Source organism: Labrus bergylta, chromosome 12 (genome assembly GCF_963930695.1).
Source record: "Labrus bergylta chromosome 12, fLabBer1.1, whole genome shotgun sequence".
NCBI classification, from domain to species: domain Eukaryota; kingdom Metazoa; phylum Chordata; class Actinopteri; order Labriformes; family Labridae; genus Labrus; species Labrus bergylta.
The window spans coordinates 20346319-20373463 of NC_089206.1; the positions used below are offsets into that span (position 1 = coordinate 20346319).

The 27145-nt window shown below is 39.9% G+C and overlaps 3 protein-coding genes across 4 annotated transcripts in view; 2 read left to right on the top strand and 1 right to left on the bottom strand.

The window, feature by feature from the left end:
- Positions 1-27145, top strand: part of LOC109978220 (tumor necrosis factor receptor superfamily member 14) — a 164018-nt gene that overhangs the window by 65618 nt on the left and 71255 nt on the right. The window contains exons 7-9 of one of the 2 annotated variants that reach the window (XR_010667504.1): positions 9881-10201; positions 10286-10351; positions 10464-11034. The gene's annotated coding sequence lies outside the window, so the exon portion shown is untranslated. Of the gene's footprint in view, positions 1-9880; positions 10202-10285; positions 10352-10463; positions 11035-27145 lie in introns of those variants that run through there. The other variant, XR_010667505.1, reaches the window with a different exon arrangement.
- The window catches only part of LOC110004385 (tumor necrosis factor receptor superfamily member 5-like), a 92757-nt gene that overhangs the window by 38342 nt on the left and 27270 nt on the right, over positions 1-27145 (top strand). Inside the window, exons 4-5 of the mRNA XM_065960974.1 lie at positions 22646-22771; positions 22991-23146. Of these exons, the coding sequence (XP_065817046.1) occupies positions 22646-22771; positions 22991-23146 (282 nt within the window). The remainder of the gene's footprint in view (positions 1-22645; positions 22772-22990; positions 23147-27145) is intronic.
- Positions 1-27145, bottom strand: part of LOC109981508 (tumor necrosis factor receptor superfamily member 5) — a 51110-nt gene that overhangs the window by 11148 nt on the left and 12817 nt on the right. The gene's annotated exons all lie outside the window — the stretch shown is intronic.

Consider the following 27145-nt stretch of genomic DNA (forward strand, 5'->3'; position numbering starts at 1 on the left):
TCAGTTTAGATTATAAAAGACGAGCTCACAGAGCTCTGTGGATTTTTTATATGAGGTGCAGAAACTAGTCATCTATAGTTTTAAATGAGGTGTTGTAAAAACACCAACAGTATCACCAAGGGAACATGGAAAGTCCCTGACTTCTCCTCCCCCCCTCCTCCCAGCACTGCAGGATCCTGATGTCTGTGTGTAAACACGAGCAGATCACACCCATCCTGCACTCACTTCACTGCAGGCTCCCGTCTCACTCAGGATCAAATATAAAATCTCATTACTCCCCAAGTAATCCATTCAGTGCTCCTCCCTGCATCAAAGAACTGCCCACCACAAAAAGATTACCTGAGGGCCCCACAGACTGAGATCACCTGAGGGCCCCACAGACTGAGATCACCTGAGGGCCCCACAGACTGAGATCACCTGAGGGCCCCACAGACTGAGATCACCTGAGGGCCCCACAGACTGAGATCACCTGAGGGCCCCACAGACTGAGATCACCCAAAGTTTAAGACTAGTTGGAAGACTATTCCATTCTTTAACAGCTTTAAAAGAAAAAACAGATTGTGCTAAAGCGGAGCCACGTTCAGGAATACTGAAATCTCTGATAAGCAGACCTTGAAGACCTGCTCATCAGCTCAGAGCGAAGTTTCACAAAGCACGTTTGTTTTGTTTTCATTTCATTCATCATTTCATCCATGACGGGTTTTTCCAATGTCAGCAGGTTAAACGAGTCGGCTCCTCGTCCATGGGGAGTTTGAAGGAAATCAGATCAGGTTTCAGCCGGAGAGGTTTGGGTCTGACAGTTTTTTGCTGTACGTACTACTTTTTAAGTCGTTTTTAAAATCTGTACTTTTACTTAAGTAAGTTTTCTGTTAAGTATTGAAATAAGCTGTAACCGTTACTGAGTAAAAAAATAGGCCTGCTATGAATGATTTTCCCTCATCGCACCAGAGAGACAGAGAGAGAGAGAGAGAGAGTGGTCAGACTGAGTGGACACAGTCTGACCATAGAAACAGGCCGTCACAGACAGAACTGGTTACCCAGAGAGGCCAGGCTGTGTTCACTGTGTCATCAGAATCTCACTTCCTCCTACACTGTGACATGTCTAAAGATTTAAAAGAGACTCTCTTTGATTACATTTATAATAAATATCCTGACTTTCTCCATCTCCCTGATCCTCAGAAGCTGCTCTATCTCTGTGGAGAGAAAAGTCTGTGTGCAGTACGAGCTGCTAAATATGTTCATGATTACACAAACTGAGACAAAATACACTTAATGTTTCATAGAAATACACTGTAAAAAATAACTCATGTTATTGTTAATGTCTTTTATTCATATTTGTTGTATTTGTTTACTGTATATATTGTAATCATTTGTTGTTCAAAATGTTTTCTGTACTGCTTTGGCAACATAGATTGTTGATCTGTCATGCCAATAAAGCTCATTTGAATTGAATTGAGAGAGAGAGAGAGAGACAGAGGGAGAGAGAGGGAGAGGGAGAGAGAGAGAGAGAGAGAGCCTTTTCTTGGCTCGGTGTCACTTCATCTACTGCAGCACGGATAAGCTCCTCTACTACAGCGGGTCTACCTGCTGAAGGTGTTTGTAAACTGATGTCTTATTGTCTTGAGTCCAAGATGATTAAAATAAGTTGGCTGAGGATGCTTTTTCTCACTGCAGCGTTCGCGACTACAATCGCCGCTGCAGCTCCGAGCGATAAACACATTTAGTTCCGGAAGGTTTTTCACAATAAAAGTCCCTAATTGCCGTCTCTGTGATGTGCTTTTATTTTGAAGCAGCCGTATGCGGAAGTTGAGTGTTATAAGCTGCTGCAACTTAACACATCTCAGACGTGTGAAAATAAATACTTCAAACCAGATTCAGTTATAATGTATACTTTGTTGATCCCGCGAGGGGATTTTTTACACTCTGTCTAGTTAACATGCTACACAAACATAGGCCGAAATACACACACATGCACATGCACAAACAAGATCCTATGGACTAATGGAGAGGTTTCAGAGTGAGGGGGCTGCCCACAGTGGGCGCTACTGAGCTGCAGCAGTTCTCCATCCCTGCTGATAACAGCCCGGGGAAAGCCCTGCTTTCCCTTCCTGAGCCGGAGAACGGTTTGCCAGAACTTCCTTGAGGTGATCCGAAAGTCCTTCTCTGCAGCCTCCCCGCAATCCTCCCACACCTGAGGAAGACCCCGGAGAAACAAGAAGAAACAAATTGAGACTCTCAAGACAGTTCTGTCTTTGACCACTAGAGGTCAGCAGCAGTACACAGCCATAAAACTGACATTTAAGAATCTGACACTTGGATTTAAAAGTTCATGAAAAGCATGTGATTAAGGTTAGATAGATAGATAGATAAATAGATACTTTATTGATCCCGAGGGAAATTCAAAGCATCCAGTAGCAGGTTACAAGACGTACATGACATGAAACATTTGTTACAAATTAAGCCGCAAAAAAATGCCGCAAAACCGACCCCCCCCCCCCCCCCTCCCATACATACAAGAATACCCCTAGATGAATCAAACTTAAACTGTGCAATTAAAAATAGATTTATACAAGAAATGCACAGAACCCGTGCAGGGATAAAAATATATGTGTAATTTAAAGCAAGAACCTTTAAACAGTTGAGGGAAAAATCTGTAATTAGACCTGAATATAAAAAAAATAAAAAAGTGTTGACCTTCTGAAGTTGTGTTGTTTATATTTGTACAGCAATGTTTAAAAAAGCAGATAGTGCAGAGTTATCAAAAACAGACATCAAATTAAATAACAGGCAGTGCAAACATTAAATTAAAGGTGCTATTTAAGTAATTGAGGTGATCATTAAAGTGTCCAACTAGAGGCTGACTCTCTTGGGACAGCTGTGCAGATGGGAAATGGAAAAAGGAAGATTTAGTCCAAGTGTGTGTTTTCCCCCTGCCATAACCGTGAGGTGTTGTACAGACGTATGGCCAGGGGGACAAAAGAGTTCTCGAGTCTGTCTGTGGAACAGGATTGTGACAGCAGTCTGCCACTGAACACACTCCTCTGCCTGCTGAAGGTGCTGTGCAGAGGGTGGTGGGTGTTGTCCATGACGGAGAGCATTCTGTTCAGGGTCCTTCTCTCTGCCACTGTCACTAGAGAGTCCAGCTCTGTGCCCACCACAGAGCCAGCCTTCCTCACCAGTCTGTTCAGCCGTGCTGCATCCCTCTTCTTGTTGCTTCCTCCCCAGCACACCACAGCATAGAAGAGGACACTGGCCATCACCAACTGGTAAAACATCTGCAGAAGCTTCTTTACAGATGTTGAAGGACCCCAGCCTTCTCAGGAAGTACAGACGGCTCTGTCCCTTCCTGCAGATAGTGTCCATGTTTGATGACCAGTCCAGCCTGTCGTCCAACTGCAGCCCCAGGTACCCGTAGGTCTTGACCACCTCCACGTCGACCCCCCCGATGGAAACAGGTTGGGGAAGTGGCTTGTTCCTTCGGAAGTCCACCACCATCTCCTTGGTCTTGGAGGTGTTCAGCTGCAGATGGTTTGAACTGCACCACGTCCCCTACCAGACTCCTCCTCCTGTCCATCCCTGACACAACCAACTATCACAGTGTCATCCGAGTATTTCTGCATGTGGCAGAGCTCAGAGTTATACTGGAAGTCAGAGGTATACAGGGTGAACAAGACAGGAGAGAGCACGGCCCCCTGTGGTGCTCCGATGCTGCTGACCACAGAGTCAGATGTGCAGTCCTTCAGTCTGACGTACTGTGGTCTCTCTGTGAGGTAGTCCGTGATCCGTCTCACCAGGTGCGAGTCCACCCTCATCTCGGTCAGCTTGTCTCTCAGTAGGAGGGGGTGGATGGTATTAAAGGCGCTAGAGAAATCAAAGAACATGATTCTCATCACGTCGCTCCCTTTGTCCAGATGAGAGTAAGCCCTGTGTAGTAGATAGAGGATGGCATCATCCACGCCTACCTTCGCCTGGTAAGCAAACTGCAGTGGATCCTGGGCATGGTGGACCTGGTGTTAAAGGGTTACTGGGACTAGAAAAGTCCACCAAAGGACTAAAATACACTTCAGTTCAGATTAAAGACCAAATTTCCGTCTACTTATTACCATAGTGCAATACTAACTTTTGAAAAGGCTTCCACTTGAATTGTTTGTTTTTATGTACACTGAGCAACAAGTCATGATGGACAAAGTGTGAGGTGTTGTCTTCATGTCTGTTTGCCTTTTTGTTTGTTTGTCCCCTTCCATGATATTCATTAATCTTCCTGTTTTATTATTATCTTTAATTCATTTGTTGTTTGGACCACAAAATATCATTTCCCAGCGTTTACTTTATAAAGTGATGATAAAAAACAGAAACAATGCAAGTGATAGAGAGCAGACATCAGAACCATGGACAGATTCAGAACAGACATAAAATGTGAGACACAAATACATATTAGAAATAATCTGAAGAAATGTATTAAAACAGAGATGATTCTTTTTTCAAATGATTTGTTTCTGTGGGAGGAAACCGAAGCACTCGGAGTAAACCCACACCACCCAGGACTCCATGTGGGCTCACATGTCGTCTATGCTTTCTATTATAACAGAATGAGATCTTTCTATTTTGTTCTGGAGGAAGTGAAAACTATATAGTTCTACTTTTCATATAGAGAATTATGTCATCTTACTGAAATTATTTGGGTTTATTACACTCTAAGATTTCATAATGTTTGTATTTTTAATGAAATTTTGTGTATCAAAATAAATATCATTTTTTTTAATTTACTCTCAGCTCTGCAGAGACTGGCTGCAGGACTCTTTCTTTGCACTTTGGAGGATACGACAGCTTTGATGTGGCTGGAGTAACTTTCTGAGTCATGTGTTTCATAAATAAACATGTTATAATGTAGACAAGTATAAATTAGTCCCACCTGTGTATATTTGAGAACATTGCCTTTTACACGCTGAAGAAGAGCATCTGCTCGAAACGTCCTTGTGTCAATTAAAATAAAAATGTAGTTTGACGTTGAAAAGGAGTTGAGCATGTTTTCTCCATGATTTCTCAGACTGCAGACAGATACTATTGGATGGTTCTACTTTTAATGCTTTATTTTGAAGGGCTGAAAAACGAAAGTTAAATTTTCAGCGACGCCATTTGGAGCATTAAGGTATGTGTGTCCGTGTTTTTCTTACCATATTTTATTAAGTTAAAGACTAAACAACATTGGAGAACAGTGTAAAAGTGAATCTTTGTTGTTTTAAAGTTAAAACTCTTCTGGTGTGAAATGTTATAAATCCTCTAATGATCACTAAATGAACACAGAGGATCCTGAGACACTCAGACTGTCTGACACTTTAGACTTTATGGAAATACATGAAAATAACCTCAAACTTCAGGGCAGACATAAGGACTACAACAAGAAGACTCATAGGGAGAAAGTGTTTAAGTTATTTCTAAACATGAAGTCTTCGTGACTTCCTGACTGTTGTTGACGAGTCTTGTAATCAGGAAATGGCTCCTCAACAAACATTTCTCTGGTCTCTGTGCACTTCATTATAGTTTGATGATAGATTGGTAAATGACACATTCAAATATAAAGTTTGGACAATGTTGATTGAAACTTTCAGTGCTGGAATGTTTCAAAATGCACTGTGGATTTTTGATAGAGAAATGTGAAAGTTGGAGAAATGTACACATTCAGTGGTATATGTTCATAACTCTATACATAACAAACTGTCCTCAGAGGAAATTTGGTCCCTGTAAAACTGTTGGAAGATAAAATGCTGTGCGAGAAGTTGTGGTGGAGGGCCCGCAACAGTGAAACACTCTCTGGTAACTCTTTAGCTCCAACAGTCTTCCAGGGACCCATTTTTACATTTGAATAAAGTTTGTGTATTCAGTTCAGAAAATATTACAAAGAATTGTTTCACCACTCCAACTTTCAACTTTCACTACCAAATCTACATTAACTAATTAACAGAAAATAAATTCCATACATCAAATACAGAAAACAAAAATCAGGTGAACATAGAAATAGCTCAGGCAAGGCAAGAGACATTAAAAGAGCAAGACTTTAGATATATCCAAATCAAGTTTTTTGGCCTTTCTATTCTATTTTCCATATATTTTAATGATTTAAAGTAATTGACTAAATAACACAAAGACATAAAAAGAGGGGTTGATGTTTTTTTCATTTACAAGTATAAATTTACCCAAAATTATAACAAGGTTAACAATGTCTGAATATAATAGAGGATATCTTTATTAGAAAATGTAGGAATGTTATCAATCTTTAAAGACAACCAGCTGTGGATATCAGCCCAACATGTTTTACTGTATGAGATGTAGAAAGAAAAACACAATTTTCTCAAGGTGTCGTCAAAGTTACCAGAGCTAGTATTGAAGTCTCTTGTTTTTCTGTTTAAAGACTGTTTCAGCGTCTATCAAACAGATCAACTTCACCAACTTTTAAACAAGAAAGGTACACACAGAGAATATGACATGTTACTTTAGATCATTTGTTGTAAATTCTTCAAAGGTAAATAGGTATCCCTCTGTATTCAGTGAATGCCAATTTTTCTAACATCATATTTAAACCATTCCCATTTATTCAATGGGGATAAATAACTTTGTAGTTCGACCTTTTTGATTAAGGAGAGGGTCCTTTTGCAAAATCAGTTGCTTTTTAATACACTATTGTTACACTTCCAGATTAAAGGCCCTGATTTTAGTATGTTGTTATTGTGTTAACTACATAGAGTCATTACACAGTGATCAGTAAGAGAAGGACAGATGTCACAGTCTGAGGACATATCGACTAGATTGCTCGTTATTAGCCAAAAGTCTATCCTAGAACACTGAGTTCGTCTGCTATTATTACTCCAAGTGTATTGTCTCTATCTGGGTTATTATAATTATATTATATCGTATCTTGACTCCAGCATCCTGATAATATCATATTCATGGTTTGGACTTCACACTGTTTTTACTCTGTGAAATATTAAACAGATTTATCATCATCAGGTAGTATTCATGTACACTTTGTCTTCAGTGAGAACATTTCTCTTTCTCTTCACAGATTCTCCTGCTGAACGTCTCCACAGGTCAAACTCTCTCATGTGGTCCATATCAATATCAGATAAATGATAGATGCTGTCCTATGTGTTCACCTGGTAAGATCCAGTTAATAAAGAACTTTATTTCATTTCCATTCATGTCTGAGACATTTTGCACCTGGTAACAATCTGCATCTGTCCTGATGATGATCATGATGAAGATGATGATGATGATGATGATGATGATGAAGATGATGGTGATGATGATGGTGATCTCTCTGACTGCAGGAAGCTGAAAACACTTTTCTCTGGGAGTGTGTTACCTGTCCTGGTTTGGAGTTACATTTCTCTTGGTCCTAAATCTGCGTTGGTTCAAACAGACGAGGAATCTGTGCTGGTCTTCTGTTACAGAGAGAATGAGACCTGGATCAGCTGCAGTGTTTCTGGTAAATGATCTTATTGAATTATCTGAGCACTGATTGAGGTTTTATATTTCTCCTCTTCAACATTTCTATCTGTGTAAATATTTGTTCTGAATGATTCTTCTTCACACAAACAGACAAACTTCAGATGTGAAGATTTGAACTCTTTCCCTCTTCTCTCTTCATGGACTGGATGATGACTTTAGATTTCTCTCTGTATTCATGTACACTTTGTCTTCAGTGAGAACATTTCTCTTTCTCTTCACAGATTCTCCTGCTGAACGTCTCCACAGGTCAAACTCTGACATGTGGTCGATATCAGTATGAGATACATGATAGATGTTGTCCTATGTGTCAACCTGGTAAGATCCACATGAATGTTACAGAATCTTTAATTAAAGTTTATCAGGTTAGTTTCAATGTCCCTATTTTAAATAAATAAACTGACACTAACTAAAAACATGCAAAAGCTGTTTAATATTTGTATTATTTTCAACATATACATCTAAAGATGATTTACCTTTACAGTTACCTTTAAACATATTCTTCTTCATTTTCCTTTGGTGACTTTATTGGCAAGTTTAAGATTTCACAGGAACAATGCATTTACACTTGAAAGCGCAACAAGATTGAGTTCTGTCGGGTGGGGCCCCTTAAGGGAGGTTTCCTACTGTCATTGCAAAATTTTCACATTTTGAGCCTCTGCTGTGTTTTAAAGTTTTTCAGACCTCCAGGGCCCCCTGCTGGTCGTCTGGGGCAACAACAGAGTACTGCTTTGTCTCTCTCTCTCACTCTCTCCCCTTCTCTCTCTCTCTCTCTCCCTCTCACTCTCTCTCTTACTCTCTCTCCCTCTCACTCTCTCTCTCTCTCTCTCTCTCTCTCCCTCTCACTCTCTCTCTCACTCTCTCTCACTCTCTTACTCTCTCTCACTCACTCACTCTCTCTCTCTCTCACTCTCTCTCTCACTCTCTCTCACTCTTACTCTCTCACTCTCACTCTCTCTCTCCCTCTCACTCTCTCTCTCACTCTCTCTCACTCTCTTACTGTCTCTCCCTCTCACTCACTCTCTCTCCCTCTCACTCACTCTCTCTCTCTCTCCCTCTCTCTCCCCCTCTCACTCTCTCTCTCTCACTCTCTCTCTCACTCTCTCTCCCTCTCTCTCTCTCTCTCTCCATGCTGACATAAGTTACTGAAGGAGGAGAAGTTTCATGTTGTTGAAGCGTCCATGTGGAAAAAAAGACAACTCTGTCTCTTTAAAAGAAAAAAGAATAAAAAATGTCTTCTTGTTGTTTTAAACAGGAGGTTGGGTTTATAAAAACTGCACAGACTCTGAAAGTACTCTCTGTAAGCCCTGCACTGATGGAACCTTCATGGACCAGCCGACTTACCGTACACAGTGCTACGACTGTAAAAGCTGTGATGAAGGTAGATCTCTGACATTATTATCAAACTAAATAAAGATCAGAACATGTTACTAAACAGTCATCACTGTAAAACCAGCTTTCTAACCTTCAGTTAGTTTGAGTTTGAGCCTCAAACACAGAGATGATCATCTGAGTACTTGTTATTTCCTTACACCAAACTGTTCTTTAGTAGAGCAGAAGTACAGTAGTTCATAAATAACCTCTGTGTTTGTGTCGACAGGTTCTGGTCTGAAGATGAAGACGTCGTGTACGATAGTATCAGACACAGTTTGTGAACCTCTGGAAGGATTTTACTGCTCAGACTCTAGAAAGGACGACTGTGTGGAAGCAAAGAAACACAGACGCTGTGAACCAGGAGAATACATCAGAGAACACGGTTAGTTAAACACATTTCACTTTTATTAGAAGTCTGTTCTGTCATAATCAGGATTATTTACAGACCACTGACAAAGAAATAATTTCTTCTGTCTTATGAGTCACCATCTGAAGATTTTCTGAACTCTCTGGATCGAAATATTCCAACAAAAACGGTCCTGCTGCATCAGAACGAGTCCCAACCATCCAAATCTAGAGAAAGATTGAATCCAAACACATCACATAAATAAAGATCTACAGATTGATTCAAATTGTCCACCGCTGTTCCAGATTTCCTGCTGTATTTTCTGTGATGATTCATTTTTGTGAATGATTTTTTAAAATTAGGATTCTCAAAACTCTAACCTTTCGATTGGCACCCCATTTGGCAAATTAGGACCTTCCATTCAGTTCCCAGTCTATTACAGCCAATGAGATGAAAGGAGGTGCGTGCCCTGTCTCATGTGTTCTGTATTTCCTGCAGGAACTTCCTCCACAGACACCGTGTGCTCCACCTGCTCTGATGGAACATTTTCAGACGGGACGTTTCCATCTTGTCAGAATCACACACAGTGAGTGAAGCTTCACATCACACATGGACTCTCCAGATGTTCCTGTAATAACTGTCCCTCTATCATTACAGATGTGAATCAGAGGGTCGAGAGCTGCTGAGAGCAGGAACTGAGACAGAGGACGCTCAGTGTGGAGATATACCATCAGACTGGACTGTACTGATAGTCGGTGTTGTTGTTGTTGTTGTGATGTTTTTAGTCTCTGGACTTGGAGGGTTTTATGTCAGTTGGAGGATGATTAGACATCAAAACTCAGGTAAGGTTTCCACTGTGACAATGAAACATGATCATGTTTATTTTATAGATATTATGGTCTGTCTCATCATTTATTTGATTTTTATTTCTAATGTTTTATTCCAGGAAACAAAAGACATTCAGGACCCTCCGACCCGGTATGTTTTAAACTCTCTTTACTCTCAATCTGTTTTATGTTCAATGATTTAATAAAGTCTCTCTTATTAATGTTTCCCGTACAGGAAGGTGTGAACCTTAAAGATCCAACCCTGAAGAGTCTGAAGTGAGATGGATCCAAAGAGTCGAAGGTGAGCCAGCAGAGCTTTGATCAAATGTTCTCTGACTGACTGAGATCAACTCTGTCCTGTTTTTACAGATTTACTAAATGTTTGATTTAAACTAAATCTCTTTTCTCCTCAGGGTGAGACGGGTCAGACTGAACTCCTGCAGAGTGAATCATCTCCAGGATCCTGTTCTGGTCCACCTGCTGGATCCTGACACACTGTTGAGATCTGTTTATATTTATATGTATATCTGTTTTTATATCTGTTCCAGTTTTGTTTTTGAGACGATGATTGAACACAAACACTTTCATCAGCGCTCCATCGGCTCTCTCACCATCAAGTTTAAATCTTTTAGAAATTAAAGATTGTCCCTTTAATTTCTTGGGTCGGCTGTGGCTCAGTGATGGTCGGTCGTCTCCCAAGTGAAAGGTCGGGGGTTCAATCCCCAGCTCCTGCAGCAACATGTTGATGTTTCTTTGGACAAAACATTTAACCCCAAATAACTCCCTCTGCTGCATCATCAGGGTGTGAATGTGTATAGATGAGTGTGAGCTGAGATGAGATCAGATGTTGTTATGATTTTTATGATTTTTTTATTTACTTTTGGGTTTGTAAAAAAGCCTTTGTTGCACTTTATGTTAAAATAATTCATGTGATGTCTTTCTGTTAAACTCTTTATTTCTGATTAAACTAAATGTATGACACGAGATGTCAGAGCGCTGTGTGAGGTTACATGTCCCGTAGACTCTTCATGTTTTTGATTCTGTTTTCAGAAAATAAATCAAGTTAATGTTTTTAAATATATTTTTATATCCTTTAGGCCAGGAGTGGGCAACTGGCAGCCCGGGGGCCACATGCGGCCCTCGTCAACCCTCAATGTGGCCCTCAGGTCAATTTTTATATATCAAAACATGAAGAAAACATGACAAAATCTGCCATGAACTATTTCCATCATAATATTTGATCACTGGCATATGTTGAGTTAAATTTGAGACATAATTGACTGTTATCGTTTTTGTATACTACAATTTGGCCCCCTGGCAGTCAGAATTAAATGAATGTGGCCCTTGCTGTGACCAAAGTTGCCCATCGCTGCTTTAGGTCAACTTGTTTTGGTCTCAGGAGGAGAGGCTTCAGTCTTTGTTGAAGTGGTCGCAGGTTTGAATCCAGGGCCCCAGTCCTCGTACGTGGTTCAAATAATCAGAGCTGATGTCCTTTTAGCCTGATTTGATTCACGTTATGGTTAAAGGTTGACTAAAGCCTGACTCACTGCGATTTTTCCCCGATTGTGTAAAAGTCGGGGTGGCATGTCGGCTCACACTTTAAGACTGAATAGTTTACGACGCCCGACCAGACCTTGAGATTGACGTACTCACACTGAACGAGTGAAATCGAGACGGTGCTTTGAAAATTGTCAATAAAGTTTCATTTGAAAAAAACAAAGGACGAGGCATATCCACAATTACGAAGGTAAGATCATTAATGTGAATGTTAGCATGTTTGTGTACTGGCATAATGTGTAGTAAGTGCTAACACTATGTGTTTCTATTTGTTTCTTTCTATCACTGTCACAATTTTCAATGTCAGTATGAAAGAAGGATTCCAGCGGAGAGATTAGCGTTAGAGCTGAGTGCTTCAGATCAATGAGGACAAAACAAAAGCCTCACAGTCTGAGTGTAAGGGAAAGTTATGCAGCAGGTTCATGACAGATTTCTGTTCAATCAAGTTTCTGTGAATCATATAGGTGCCACAAGTACTGCTAAAAGCTACTTATAAATATATACATAATTTGATAAACAATTCATAACATTACTGTGTGAAAATAGGCAATGGGATTCACAGAAACTAGATACTAACAGTCTGTGTTTTACCACTTCTCAATATTATGTGCTTCTTCTCATATTTATTAGTAAAGAGAGATTGAGATCAGATATTGTTTGGCTAAATGTATTTAGTTATTATCTTCCTTTTTCTATAATTGTTCCTTCTATAACACATTTTCATTAAATATTTAAAGTTAAACTGCACTTGCAGCAAGTACAGTATGTATTGTACAACATTGTAACAAATTTGTGTATTTTCCCAGATTGCACTAAGGGATACCCGTCCTGTGCAGCTACAAAGCTGCCAGTGTACCTGTGTGGCTGGTGCAGCCTTGTGCAACCATGTGGCAGCACTATTATACCAGACTGCACACTATTCTCAGCTCAACATCACCACTGTCCCCCCAGTGCACAGCTGCACAGAGACAGAACAGCAGTGGCATAAACCAAGAACCATGGTATGCTATCTTTATGACATACTGTGAGGTTATGTAAAGTTATTTGTCCTTGTTTTTGGAAAAAACGTTTTTTTTTGTCTAACTGCAGGGTGTTAAACCTGCTCCTGTAAATGAAATGGTCATCCTTTCAGCCAGACCCAAGGAAAGAAGACTTGCACAGGGAGTCAGGTTATTATTATTTATATATTTTTTGTCATGATTGTTTCTGTAATTATTATCATTTGTGAAAACATTTGAGTTAAAAATCATACACAGACACAAGATCAAAACATGCACATTACCAACATATACATAGACATGAGGTAGCAGTTAAGAAAAAAAGGTGTAGCTCTTGTCCAACACAGAGTTCACATTATTTTACCAGAAGTGTAATGTGCCTTTATGCAGTGTTCGGTATAGTTAGGGTAAAGACTTTTTTAAATAAATGAATACATAGGTAGAGAGAAAATAAATGAATAAGCAAATAATTATTTGTCTTTTCCATAGGAGCAACTTATATAAAGGAGTCAGGGCGCGGTCACACTGGCCATCCGTACCGTGCCCAAGCACGCTTCAACCCTAAAGTCCAGTTCATTTGACCAGTGTGACCGCTCTGTATCGTAGTATCAGGCACGGTACACTTCCTTGGCTTTGGCACACTTCAGAGAGGTGTGCTTCAGCACGGTACACTTCATGCACGAGCACAAGCACGCGGGTAAACAACACTGACAGCCTTCATTCTGGAGAAATCCAGAGTTTGTATCTGACTAACATGACACAATATAAGACACAAAGTAGCTGTCATGTTCTCTGTGCTGTTCTCCGATGTGCGGCCGCGGGCTCGACTGCGCGTCTCTCTCTCTCTCTCTCTCTCTCTCTCTCTCTCTCTCTCTCTCGTGCTTTAATCGAGGTAATCGTGCTTTAGGCCCTTCATCAGTACATGCTGGGACCATGTACATGTTCTTTTGTCTGCACTGAACATCAGCAGCTCCACATGATGTCATTGGAAACATCCTTAGAAACAGCACATAAAATTGAATCTAGTACAAAAGAGCAGAGCTCCTGCATTGAGTGGCACCAATTAAGAAGATACAGAGTCACATCCTCCAAATTTAGAGAGATCTGTCACACCAGAAGTCACAGCTCTGCTGTAAATCTTGTTAAAAGGCTACTGAGACCCAGCCATCAGACTGCAGACAAGAGGAGGGGGCTTGAAATGGAGCCTGCAGCTGTAGAGGAGTACTGCAGAGCAAGGGATGTGAACCACTACCCTTGTGGGTTCCTCATCCACCCTGACGCACCATGGATGGGATCATCACCTGATGGTATTGTCTATGACCCACAGGGGCAACCAGTCTTTGGCCTCCTAGAAATTAAATACCCAAATGTAGTGATCTATGTGGACTGCCCTTATATAAAGATCAGTGAGGGCACACACACACTCAGAAAGTCCCATCCTTACTTTTGGCAAATCCAGGGCCAGATGCTGATTTCCGGTTTAGACTGGTGTGACTTTGTTGTCTATATGCAGGAAGACATGTTTATCCAGAGAATTCCCCGAGACAAGGAAACTACCATCTTTTTCTATGTGTACCTACCCACTTCCTTAGATAGTTAGACTGAAATTAGACTGCCAAGCAAAAATGCTCAGTAAGAAGCAAAGGCGTCAGCAGTGTGTTCTCCATGATGGATTCAATTTTAAATGTATGTTGTTGTTTTGCACTAGGTTCATTATTTGGTTATAATGTTTCCATTGTGCTTAAAAATGAAATGTTTTACACTTGTGAGAATGTATGTTTTGCAATACAATGTGATCGATAGCATGGGAGTGTTTCATGTATAAATGTCATTTCTAAAGAAAAGAAGGTAAGCAAAAGAAATCTGGGTCCAAGTTAAATTGGTCAAAGTGAATGTATTTCAACAAACCAATATTCAATGACTTCAACAACACCAAACAGATTTCATGTTAGTATATACAGATAATTACTATTTACAAATGAACATTTTGCCCTTAAAAGAATACAAAACAGATTTCAGTATCGTTAATTGGAACCACAGTGATCAGGATACTTGCGCGTGCCCGTCCTACATGAAAAGGGAGCAACGTGGATCACAAATCCTGATTCTCTCTGTGATTGTCAATGGAGAATTTAAAGGAAAGCGCAACATTTTTTACACAACTTGAACCGCAAACCATCATTGACGAATATGAAAACTTCATTTAACAGCCAAATCAAACACCTCGGCATCAGCAAAGGCCAGACGAGCAGCTTGGCAAGCGATTGCAGACAAATTAAATGTGTAAGTGTAAAGAATATGCTAATTGGCTGTACACTGTTCCTGTCAAAATAAACAAATAAATAAAAGAAAAATCCTCAAAAGCAACGAATCAAGATTACAGCTGACCCTCTGCACCCCCTTTGCTCGTAGTATGAACTCTTGACTTCAGGGTGCAGGTACAGAATCCCCCGGATGAGGACTAAAAGAGGCATTACATCTTTAGTACCACACAGTATTCAGCTGCTTAATAAGCTTTGATTATACAGGATGAACTCGGCACTCTGCACTTTATTTCACTTGCTACTGAAATCACTCAGTTAATCATGCGATGCTTTACTGTGTTCTTGTTGTCCTGTAAATGTTTGTTTGTATAGTGTGTTTTATGCACTCTGTGCAAGGCAGATTCCTCTAGGGGCAATAAAGGTTTCATTCATTCATTGAAAAATGTCTGCAGTTCAGCTAGAGATACCAGAGAAGAAGTGAGACTTAATTATATAATTATAAATACCTTCAGAAACAATTTTGACTTTTTATGTTCTTGTTCCTCTTTTGAAGAGCGTAGGCAGACGCTACAGTGTCCCTCTGGCCCAAAAAACATTAAAAATGTATTTTGTCACTGTTGGGACAGACAATAAAGTTTATCTATCTATCTATAAAAAGATTTGACTAAATCAAAGTGTCTGATTCTTGAACAATAACATCAAACTATTGAATATCTGTGCTCTGCTGACCTCTGGTGGTCAAAAACAGAACTGTTTAAGTGTCTGTTATTTTAACTTCAACACTGAGCTAACAGTTCAAATATTTGTAAGTTAAAGGACAATAAGAACTCTGAGGTCAAAGGTCAAAGGCTCAGTTCTGTTTCTGAAGTAAAGCTCTGTGTTTCATACTGAATATATCACCTGGAGGAAGAACTCTGAATACTGAACTCTGTCTCATCATCAATCTCATCTTTCATCTTTTCTTCAAACCTTTCTCTCCTTTCTGTCCTTTACTAATGTCTGTTTTTCTCTGTTTTAAATGGTTTTATTTTTCTTGAGCTGATTCATGTTTTACTCTTTGCTCGAGTCATTTCTCATTTATCTGATTTTATTTATTTTTTAAAATGTCTTATTGATCATTAATTTGTTAAATTGAACATAAAGCACTTTAAAGATTATTGAAAACAATTAGTAAGACTTAAATTCAATTGAGAAACACAGATTAATAAGGGTTATAGAGGGAGAAAATATAAAAAAATAAGTAGAGAGTATTGTTCACTGTGGATCAGGAGCGCCCTCTACTGGACAACCTTCATGATGACACCATATCTAAATGATCCTAATGGTGGTTTCTCCAGTAAATATTTTTTAAAATGTTTTGTTTTTATATCAGCGCATTTATAAAAGAATCACCCATCCATCCATCTATCTACATTTTCTTTCTTATCGAGGTCGGGTCGCTGTGGCAACAGGCGAAGTACGTCAACCCAGACTTCCTTCCCTTCAACATTTTCCAGGTCGGTGCCTTGCTCAAGGGCACCTCGGCAGTGCTCAAGAAGTGATCTGGCACCTCTCCAGCTACCAGACCAACATTTAACAAGACTCCCATAAATACATGACATATTGCATTCCTTAATTGAAAATAATATAGATTTACTGATGTTCATTTTTAATCCTGAGACCTCTTCAACACGTGCCACTGCGTTTGAAATCTCATTTCTATCTTTAAAAACATTGTAATGACGTGAGCAAGCTGACTTATTTTAAATTAATCTTCTTCCAGATACAGAAATGTCGAAGACTTTGTTCATTTTCATGTGTGTTGCCATCACTGACCAGCAGGGCTGCTCATAAGGGGGAAGGGGAGCAAAAAACATAGTCCATCCTAGATTTAAGCAACGACACATGATATGTTTTCTTAGACCTAAATACTCACCAATTCTTATTAATGCAGAAATACACAAGCCAGAGATCTTCACAGACGTAAGTTTGGCAAGAAAAGAAAGGAGGCATCTTACCCCAACAAACTTTCTTCATCAGCTCCAAAAGAAGATCCAAGAGGAGAATGTGAGCCAGGAGGTTACTGATGTTGGTTTGTTTATGTTTTTGTAAATAAATGAGTTTAATTAAGAGTTATTTCTGGTGTCTCTAACTTTATTTGCCGTCTCCGAGCCGGTCATGGGTGGTGGGGGGTCAAAAAACATCCATCTCTTCAAACACCCTCTGAGCAGTGTGTTGTTAGACAGGCACAGAAAATAGAGTCTGACCCACATTCTTCACTGAGTTTCAGCTTTGGTCCCTCAGACCCGGCTGAACCGTTACAAACATTCATTTGTGCCCATGTTAATATTCTGAATAACAGGTACTGTAGGATGTGGCGAGGGGACGTGCAATATGCCAAAATGTTACTGCTGCGAGAAGGTGTTCTTATGTATACGTTGAATTGTTACATGAAATACTTGATGTTTTGTATGATCTCTATTTATGTATTTTATTTAGTTATTCATTAACTGTTTTGTTAATATCTAAGAACCACAGTGTTTAAAGGTTAAGCAGCTTTATTAGTACTTATCAGGTTATCTCTGTTGTCAGTCCTTATTTAAAGTTTTTATTGAACACTGGAGAGCAGCACTGAGCGGGTCAGGAAATCAGGTAACCTTTCTGAGCCAGGTGTGTAAACCTACTGAGTGGCTCTAATTCACAGACAGGAGTGTTGGTAGTGTGAGCAGGGGCGCCGCCAGGAACTCCGGGCCCCGTGTAAAGATATCACATTGGGCCCCTACCACGCCCCAAACTAACCTGGAAAATTTCTATGACCATCACACAAATGACCCATAAAAACTATGCTTTGTTTTACACCCTGAAAAAGTAAGATAAATAATCACTGTAATATTTCCTCATAGCTTAAAAGTAATTTAAACTTTGTAATATATGCACCTTTCAGACATTTGAAACATTTCCAGCAGGATTATTTTACTTATTAACTTGTTATAGTTAATGTTCTAAAGGCTTTTATTGTCTAAAGTGATCTTATTGGTTAGCTTATTAAATTAAAGATTCTACTGGCATTAATGATAAAATGTAAACATATAATAAATCTGAATTAGATTCTACCATGACTTTAAAATGAGGCTGTAATAGTTCTTCTCTGTTCTGACTTCACTTTAATTCTTCTTACACTGCATTATCATTTGTCTCACCTGACGTTCAAAATATTGTTTTTTGGGCAGAAGTAGCGAACTCAGTTTTGCTGCTAGCGCGACAACATTGATATCATATGAATTGACAGTTTACAAAGAATCTGTTGATATCAAATATGTTACTGTAGCTGGGAAAGACGCTAAATATCGCTCCAAAGTGGACTCTTTTTTACCGCGATGTAACATTTTTACAAAATAGGGTCATGTGAAATCGTATCTATGAAGGGGATTCACATGATGAATTTATGCATAAAACACAAATTGAACAAAACGACATTCTTGGCTTAATCTTAATTTGCAGCCTGCCACATCTCTCACTCTTGACTCGATTGACTGCCGACAATTCAATCCAGGCGAGAGGTGGTGGGAGGACTAAACCATTCTACGCAATCAGAAGGGGGGAGAGGGGCCTTTGAGACAGACTCCACATTTTTTCCAGAAAGGAATTCTGAATGTTTGTTCATTTATTCAGAAAATTTTAGTTATCTTATAACTTAGAGAAAAAAGCGAAATAAGAAATACATTTTTATTTCAGGCCCATGAAGGCCCCCCCCCCCCCACTGGGCCCTAGGTAGTCAGTCCCACTTTTCCCCCACTACGACGCCCCTGAGTGTGAGTGAGAGCAGGAGTGAGGCTGAGACACTTGCAGGCTGAATTCAATGAAAGGAAGACACTGGAATGTGAGACAAAATGAGATGAAATCAGGAAATTTGTGCAAACAAACCTCTGGTCTCGATATGGACAAGATGAGCTGAAAGCTGCAGTCAATGAAGCTGAGAGAGCCTGTGATAAGGAAGCTGCAACACCTGTCTCTGCTGTGAGTCTAATGATGGCTATGAAATGCAGTTGGGCTTCATGGAGAAGCTGGTCCAGGAAGCCTCTCAAAGCCTAGCATCTTGGGAGCTGTGGATTTCAGAAACGGAGAAAGGCAATCTAGATGGTAGAATTAAAGACTTAAAGGCAGTCAAGAACAATCTTGAAGAGAGGAGAACAGAGTTTGTGTTTGCTCTAAGAATTGAAGAGGAGGAAAAAAGTGCATCTATGTTCACTGCAGCTGCACACATGAGGACCACGCCAGCAACACAGACAACACCCATTGTAAGAATTAAGCCAATTAGTCTGCCCAAGTTTTATGGTGATAAAAGAGAGTTCCACAGATGGAAGAAGGATTGGGAGAGCCTGCAAAAGCAAGGAGAACCAACCGGCTCAATGGAGGTGAGAAAGATGCAGCTTATAGACAGCATGACTGAGAGAATCACAAGAGACCTCCGCCTTTCTACATACAACACTGCAGATGACATTTTCAGAGTTATTGAAAATAGATTTGGAAATAAATCTACAATCGCCCTGGAGATTATTGAAGGTCTGGAGAGAATTCCTGTGCTAAGAGCAAAATCAACCAAGGAAAGTTATCGACCTTATCCAGACTGTGGAGAAAGCCCTGGCAGCCCTTCGAGAGCTTGGAGAAACAGATGCCATCAAAAACCCAAGAGTAACAAAGTGCATAGAGAGCAAGCTACCGGACCCTGTAAAAAAGGACTGGCTCGTCTTCATGTTAAACCCTAGCAACAATGTGACCTCGGAGAACCACTTTGACAGCCTCCTCAAGTTTTTCAAAACCCAAGAAGAAATCCTGGAAAAACTTGAGCAGCTTGTAGAAAGTGAACGATCAGAAAAGAAAGTATTCTTCTACACGTTCCACAGAGAAAGACAGTGGGTGTATTGTCTGTGGGGATGAAAGGCATAGAGAGAAACCGTTCTTTTGCAGGCGATTCAAAGAACTGAAGCTGATTGAAAAGTAAAATGTTGTGAAGAAGCTGGGAGCATGTAGGAGGTGTTTAGGGTGTCATGATGATGAGGATGATGAATGCAAAGAGGAGATGCCAGTTTATCTTTTGAGAACAGGTCTTTGTTTGAGGAGGATTTATGAATGTGAAGAGCAGTACAATCCAGCAGATGGCAGTAACCAAAACTTCATGGATGCCAGCCGCCACTAAAAGTCAAAGAGAAGAAGAAGCACCTGTGTTCCACCCATTTACAGTCTATGGCTCCACCTGTGCTCCACCCATTTACAGTCTATGGCTCCACCTGTGCTCCACCCATTTACAGTCTATGGCTCCACCTGTGCGCCACCCTCTTCCCATTAATTTCCTCGGAAGAGCCGGAGAGTCGTACCTCTTCTTTCAGGTAACGTCGTCATTAAGAGAAGTTTGTCCGTGTTTTTCTCACCACCTTTTGTAAAAGAAACAGACCTAACAACATTGGTAAAGCAGTGTGAAAGTCCGTCTTTGTTGTTTTAAAGTTAAAACTCTTCGTCTGCGTGATGACATGTTTAATAAGTTATCGCTAACCTAAATAAGCACAACACTTGTTTGACCGTTTTTATAGCCAGGCTTCTGAAATATCCTCAAACATCAGTCACGGAGAATACAAAACAAGAAGACTCGAATGAATGAGGTTTTATGGAGGAAATTTGCTGTCTACAGAGAAAGTGACACCCTGCACTGGTCACCAGCCATTCACAGGGCTGACATATAGAGTCAGACAACCAGCCACACTCACATTCACACCTACGGACAATTTAGAGTCAGCAGTTAACCTAACCAGCATGTCTTTGGACTGTGGGAGGAAGACGGAGTACCCGGAGAGAACCCACACATGCACGAGGAGAACATGCAAACCGTAGCAGCAGCGGTCCCACCAGTGGTTACGAGCCAACGGCATAAAACCCAGCAGATGGACAACAAAGAACCTAGTCTCGCAGCCACCTTAGAGGCGGTGGTACCACCCGGGCCAATGGCATTCTGCACAGCACATTGACTACTGCATGAGCAGTTGGTCACTTACAGGATCAACAACAATGAAACATGTTGAGTCTCTGTATGGAAAAGCTCTGAAAATAATAGACAAGAAACCTTTTCGTATCACAAAGCATGATAGCTTGTACAACATCAGGAAGATCAGACCTTACCTGTCAGAACACGCTACACAGCTCCTGGTACAAGCTCTTGTGATATCATGCATCAACTATTGTAACTCTCTACTGGCAGGTCTTCCTACATGCACTATCAAACCTCTGCAGATGATACAGGTCTTCAACCTTCCTAAAAGAGCACATGTCACTCCGCTGTTCAGCTCCTTACACTGGCTCCCAGTTACTGCTCGCATCAAATTTAAAACTCTGCTGCTCGCTTACAAAACAGACACAAAAACGTCTCCTCCTTACTTTAACTCTCTCATCCAGGTCTACACTCCTTCCCGCCCACTACGCTCAGCCAATGAAACGTGTCTGATCAAACCTTCACAACAGGGTCCTAAGTCTCTGACTAGACTCTTCTCCTTTGTCGCCCCCCGGTGGTGGAGTGAACATCCAAACTCCATTCGATCTGCAGAGTCCCTCTGCACCTTTAAGAAAAAGCTAAAGACCCAGCTCTTTCATGAATACTTACTAACTTAATGATGATAGTCTCCATATCATTGATGATGATGATGGTTTTTGTTTGATAACGACGACTTATAAGATGGTTTCTATACTGATTAGAGCTCTTGCCGTCAATGTTGTGCTTTGCCTCTGGTCACTTCTGTCAGCACCTCTGGTCACTTCCTGTCAGCACCTGTGTGTCCAATCGGACTCAAAGCTGATCGTTTGCTCTTACTGACATTGTTCCCTTTTTTCTAGATCCTTGCTTGTGTTGTACTTACTCTCTGATGTACATCGCTTTGGATAAAAGCGTCTGATAAGTGAATTGTAGAATTGTAGCTCGTATTTTAGAAGGATGTTACTCCTCCGAAAATACAGGCTAGTAAGCTTTGACAACTTCCCAACATTTTAAATTGCCTGTTTGATGTATAAAGTCCTACATGGGCAGGCTCAACCTCCACTAAATGATTACATCAAACAGAAAGCTATAAATGACTCCTCAACTAGAGCCACCAGAGCCACTGTGAGATTCCCCTCAGACGATCAAAACGTTTTATCGTTCAAAGGGAGCACATTAAAGAACATCATCATCTTTATGTTCATTAATGTGCACTGTCCCTATTTTAAATAAAGAAACAGACACTAACTAAAAACATGCAAAAGCTGTTTAATATTTGTATTATTTTCAACATATACATTTAAAGATGATTTACCTTTACAGTTACCTTTAAACATATTCATTATATATTATCGTCCTCTGTTCCACTTACCGTCTTCTTGTTCCTCCTTTTCTCACCCAGACAGATTATTCTTCTTCATTTTCCTTTGGTGTCTTTATTGGCAAGTTTAAGATTTCACTGGAACAATGCATTTACACTTGAAAGCACTGTCGGTTGGGGCCCCCTTAAGGAGGTTTACTACTGTTGTTGCAAAATTTGCATATTTTGGACTCAGCTGTGTTTTAAAGTTTTTCAGACCTACTGGGCTGTCAGTTGACAAGCAGACTCTCTCTCTCTCTCTCTCTCTCTCTCTCTCTCTCTTCACGCTGACATAAGTTACTGAAGGAGAAGTTTCATGTTGTTGAAGCGTCCATGTGGAAAAAAAGGCAACTCCGTCTCTTCTGATTGTTCAAACAACAGAAAAGAATAAATAATGTCTTCTTGTTGTTTCAAACAGGAGGTTGGGTTTATGAAGACTGCACAGACCTCAGAAGTACTTTCTGTAAGCACTGCACTGAAGGAACCTTTATGAACCATCGGACTTCCCGTACACGGTGCTACGACTGTAAAAGCTGTGATGAAGGTAGATCTCTGACATTATTATCAAACTAAATAAAGATCAGAACATGTTACTAAACAGTCATCACTGTAAAACCAGCTTTCTAACCTTCAGTTAGTTTGAGTTTGAGCCTCAAACACAGAGATGATCATCTGACTACTTGTTATTTCCTTACACCAAACTGTTCTTTAGTAGAGCAGAAGTACAGTAGTTCATAAATAACCTCTGTGTTTGTGTCGACAGGTTCTGGTCTGAAGATGAAGACGTCGTGTACGATACTATCAGACACAGTTTGTGAACCTCTGGAAAGATTTTACTGCTCAGACTCGAGAAAGGACGACTGTGTGGAAGCAAAGAAACACAGACGCTGTAAACCAGGAGAATACATCAGAGAACACGGTTAGTTAAACACATTTCACTTTTATTGGAAGTCTGTTCTGTCATAATCAGGATTATTTACAGACCACTGACAAAGAAATCATTTCTTCTGTCTTATGAGTCACCATCTGAAGATTTTCTGAACTCTCTGGATCGTAATATTCCAACAAAAATGGTCCTGCTGCATCAGAACGAGTCCCAACCATCCAAATCTAGAGAAAGATTGAATCCAAACACATCACATAAATAAAGATCTACAGATTGATTCAAATTGTCCACCGCTGTTCCAGATTTCCTGCTGTATTTTCTGTGATGATTCATTTTTGTGAATGTTTTTTTAAAATTAGGATACTCAAAACTCTAACCTTTCGATTGGCACCCCATTTGGCAAATTAGGACCTTCCATTCAGTTCCCAGTCTATTACAGCCAATGAGATGAAAGGATTCTGTATTCTGATGAATCTATACCCGACCAACTGCACGCCACTATGCTGACGACTGACGTTTCTTGTAGCCAATGACATTCTGAACACGAGGCTTTTTGAATTTGAATTTATTTATTTAATAGGGACGATTACATTTAACGTAGTTTGAATACAGAGCAGGAAACTGATGTGCTGCACAGAGAGGTTATAGCGATCGCTAATTTCCAACTCTTGTCTCTAGTTGGGCCTTTGGTTAGCTGAAATGTGTTTGACCAACTGATAATTACATGACATCATTTTGTATCTATGGTGATAGAGGGACTGTGTTCATGTCTAAAATAACCTCTGTGTAATAGTCTCATGTGTTCTGTATTTCCTGCAGGAACTTCCTCCACAGACACCGTGTGCTCCACCTGCTCTGATGGAACATTTTTAACAGGGACGTTTCCATCTGGTCAGAAACACAAATAGTGAGTGAAGCTTCACATCACACATGGACTCTCCAGATGTTCCTGTAATAACTGTCCCTCTATCATTACAGATGTGACTCAGAGGGTCTAGAGCTGCTGAGAGCAGGAACTGAGACAGAGGACGCTCAGTGTGGAGATATACCATCAGACAGGACTGCACTGATAGTCTGTCTTGTGGTTCTTTTAGTTCTCGTGCTTGTATTAACAGCGTGGTGTTACAGAGAGAAGATAAAAAGTTTTCTAAACAGAATTAAGAATTTATAATGTGACAATAAAAACATGATCATGTTTCATTATAGATACCATCAATGATTTGTTTTTCATCGCTCATGTTTTTTTACAGGAATAAATGCACCAGAGAAACTACCTCCGGTATGTTTTACCTCTCTTTACTCTCAATCAGCTTCACAGTTAGATCATTAAATGTCGCTCACTTTGAATTTTTACTTTTAAGGAAACCATTGAATCCAGAAGGCCACACACCTTTAACATTGATGTTAAGAGAAACAGAAGTTGAGGTAAGACTGCAGAGATTTTCAGCTCAGTGATCACTAACTCATTCAGAAAAATCATAAGTTACAAAAGTTCAAGTTTTAATGTAAATCTTTTCTCTCCTCAGAGTGTTTCAGACTAGCCCTAAACATGCAGAACCCTACAAACTAAATGTTCTCCAGGATCCAGGTATTATTATCCTGCTGGATTCTGGGACATTAGCTCTGCAGAGTTCAGAAAAACCTCAGTCCAAGCTAACAAAGTTCAAAATGAGGACGAGTTAGAACGGTATCTTAAAGGAAGAATGGCGACACATCAATATATCAGAGATCCAGTATCGCCTGTGTAAATGTGTCTCTGAGTCATGACTGTCTACAATGAGTGAGAAGCTCGAGTCCCGCTGGCTGTGTTGTTGTCAGAGCTGTGTTTACATGGATGGGACGGCCGGCTCCTCCCCTTGTGTATAAAAGCTGTTTTAGTCAAGAACTACAGAGAAGAAAAAGAACATACTCACTAATTATTTGGATGTTAGTAAGAGTTTTTAGATCACGCTCATTCTGTATCAGTTTACATGAAATGTGAAGCTACGAGCTAACTAAAGAGCGCTAACATTAGCATGCTAACACTACAATCCAGGACACAGGTGACTGCAGCTCCAGCAAGGACAATGTTGTCTACCGCACACACAACTCCTTTGTGCAAACATGAGTGGAGGGGGGCTGGAGGTGTGTCTCTGGAGGAGAGTGGAGGCTTCAGTATGGAGGAGGCGTGGCCTAACAGAAGTTTGTTTTGGTTTCATGCTAGGGCTCAAGGGTGCCATCTACAGGATTAAAAAAGTCACACATTCTTCCTTTAAGGGGTACTATCCACCATGGGGACTTTTTCTGTCTGCATTCACACCGCCATGGTGCTTTGAGAATATTTACAGGGAAGCAGGAGCTAAAAGGTTCCTCTGAACAGGTTCAAGGAACTAAAATAGTTCATAGTTCCTGCAGTGGAATCATTAAAAAAGTGGGAGGGGTTCCAACAATTCCTAGAACTATGAAAAGTTCCTGCTGTCCAAAAACCCTTAACGTTCTGAACGAGGACGGGTTAGAACGGTATCTTAAGTCGACTGGGAAAAATTTAATAAAAAGCAGACATTTAGTTTTAATAATGCTTTTTTATAAAAACTGTTTGTTTTTTTGTATCTGTTTTAAAGTTTTTATCTCCTTTGCTGCTCGATAAGAACGAACACGTCACCGAGTGTTTCAGCTCAGTTCATGTCCTAAGTTTAAAAAACTGAACTTTGTTCAAAAAGTATAAAACTACAACCAGCTGAACAATTAATTAAACATATGGTAAAACATAAATATTATATGTGGGTAAAAGTATTTCTAAAACTTAAAAGTTTATTTTAAAATTTCAGATTTCCTCAGAATCTGATGTTGAGCATCTTCTCTCCATTTACTGTTCAGGATTTCATTTTTCAAAACTACAGAAATATATGAATATAACACTGAAGTTGAGCTGTCTGCTACCTGCTGGTCAGGATGTGGTACTGTAGTTTCTGAGTTTTTGTAGACACTGAATGAAAAGGTAAAACGTGAAAGACGTGATTAAATGTGAGAACAGTCGGTGTGTTTCTCTTTTCTTCCAGATATCTGATGAATATAAGACATGCAGAAAACCTACATCACTGAATTTAAATATTTCATTTGATATTTAAAAAAAATGTTTTTTAAAGGCAAATTTGTGTTTCAGATGTCAGAAACTGTTCCTGTAAATATTTTCACTTTGAGTTCTTCTAATGTCGTTTCGTAAAGACAGCTGAAAAACTTTAAAGGTCAATTATTCAAGAGTTCAAAGGGTTAAGTCTGGAAACTCAAAGATCATTTAAATATCTTGTATGTAAATATGGACATTCATGTTTTATACAGTTTCAATAAAAGTGATGAAATATTCCCTCTCTGGTCAGTGTTTGTGTCTCATGATTTAAAACGAGCCACACAGAGAACAAGAATCTGAAGTCTGAACGTTGATCAGAGTGCAGCTTCCGGTTCATGATGGAGAACAGCAGCAGAGGTGTGAGTCAGGTATGCACATCTCAAAGGATGATAAATGATCAACTCAACATATTATGAGATAAATGTACATCTTGTTTTTCTTATAAAAATATGTTTCACTTCACGACTCATTGAGTCAGTGTACTCTGTCACTTTCCTAACATTCAATAAAAGCTACAAACTAGGCGGGAGGGAGGCCTATGACCACGTTAGATGACCACGTTAATATCCATGTTAATGACCACGTTAATGACCACGTTAGATGACCACGTTAATGACCACGTTAGATGACCACGTTAATGACCACGTTAGATGACCACGTTAATATCCATGTTAATGACCACGTTAATGACCACGTTAGATGACCACGTTAATGACCACGTTAGATGACCACGTTAATATCCATGTTAATGACCACGTTAATGACCACGTTAATGACCACATTAATGACCACGTTAGATGACCACGTTAATGACCACGTTAGATGACCACGTTAGATGACCACGTTAATGACCACGTTAATATCTATGTTAATGACCATGTTAATGACCACGTTAATGACCACGTTAATATCCATGTTAATGACCA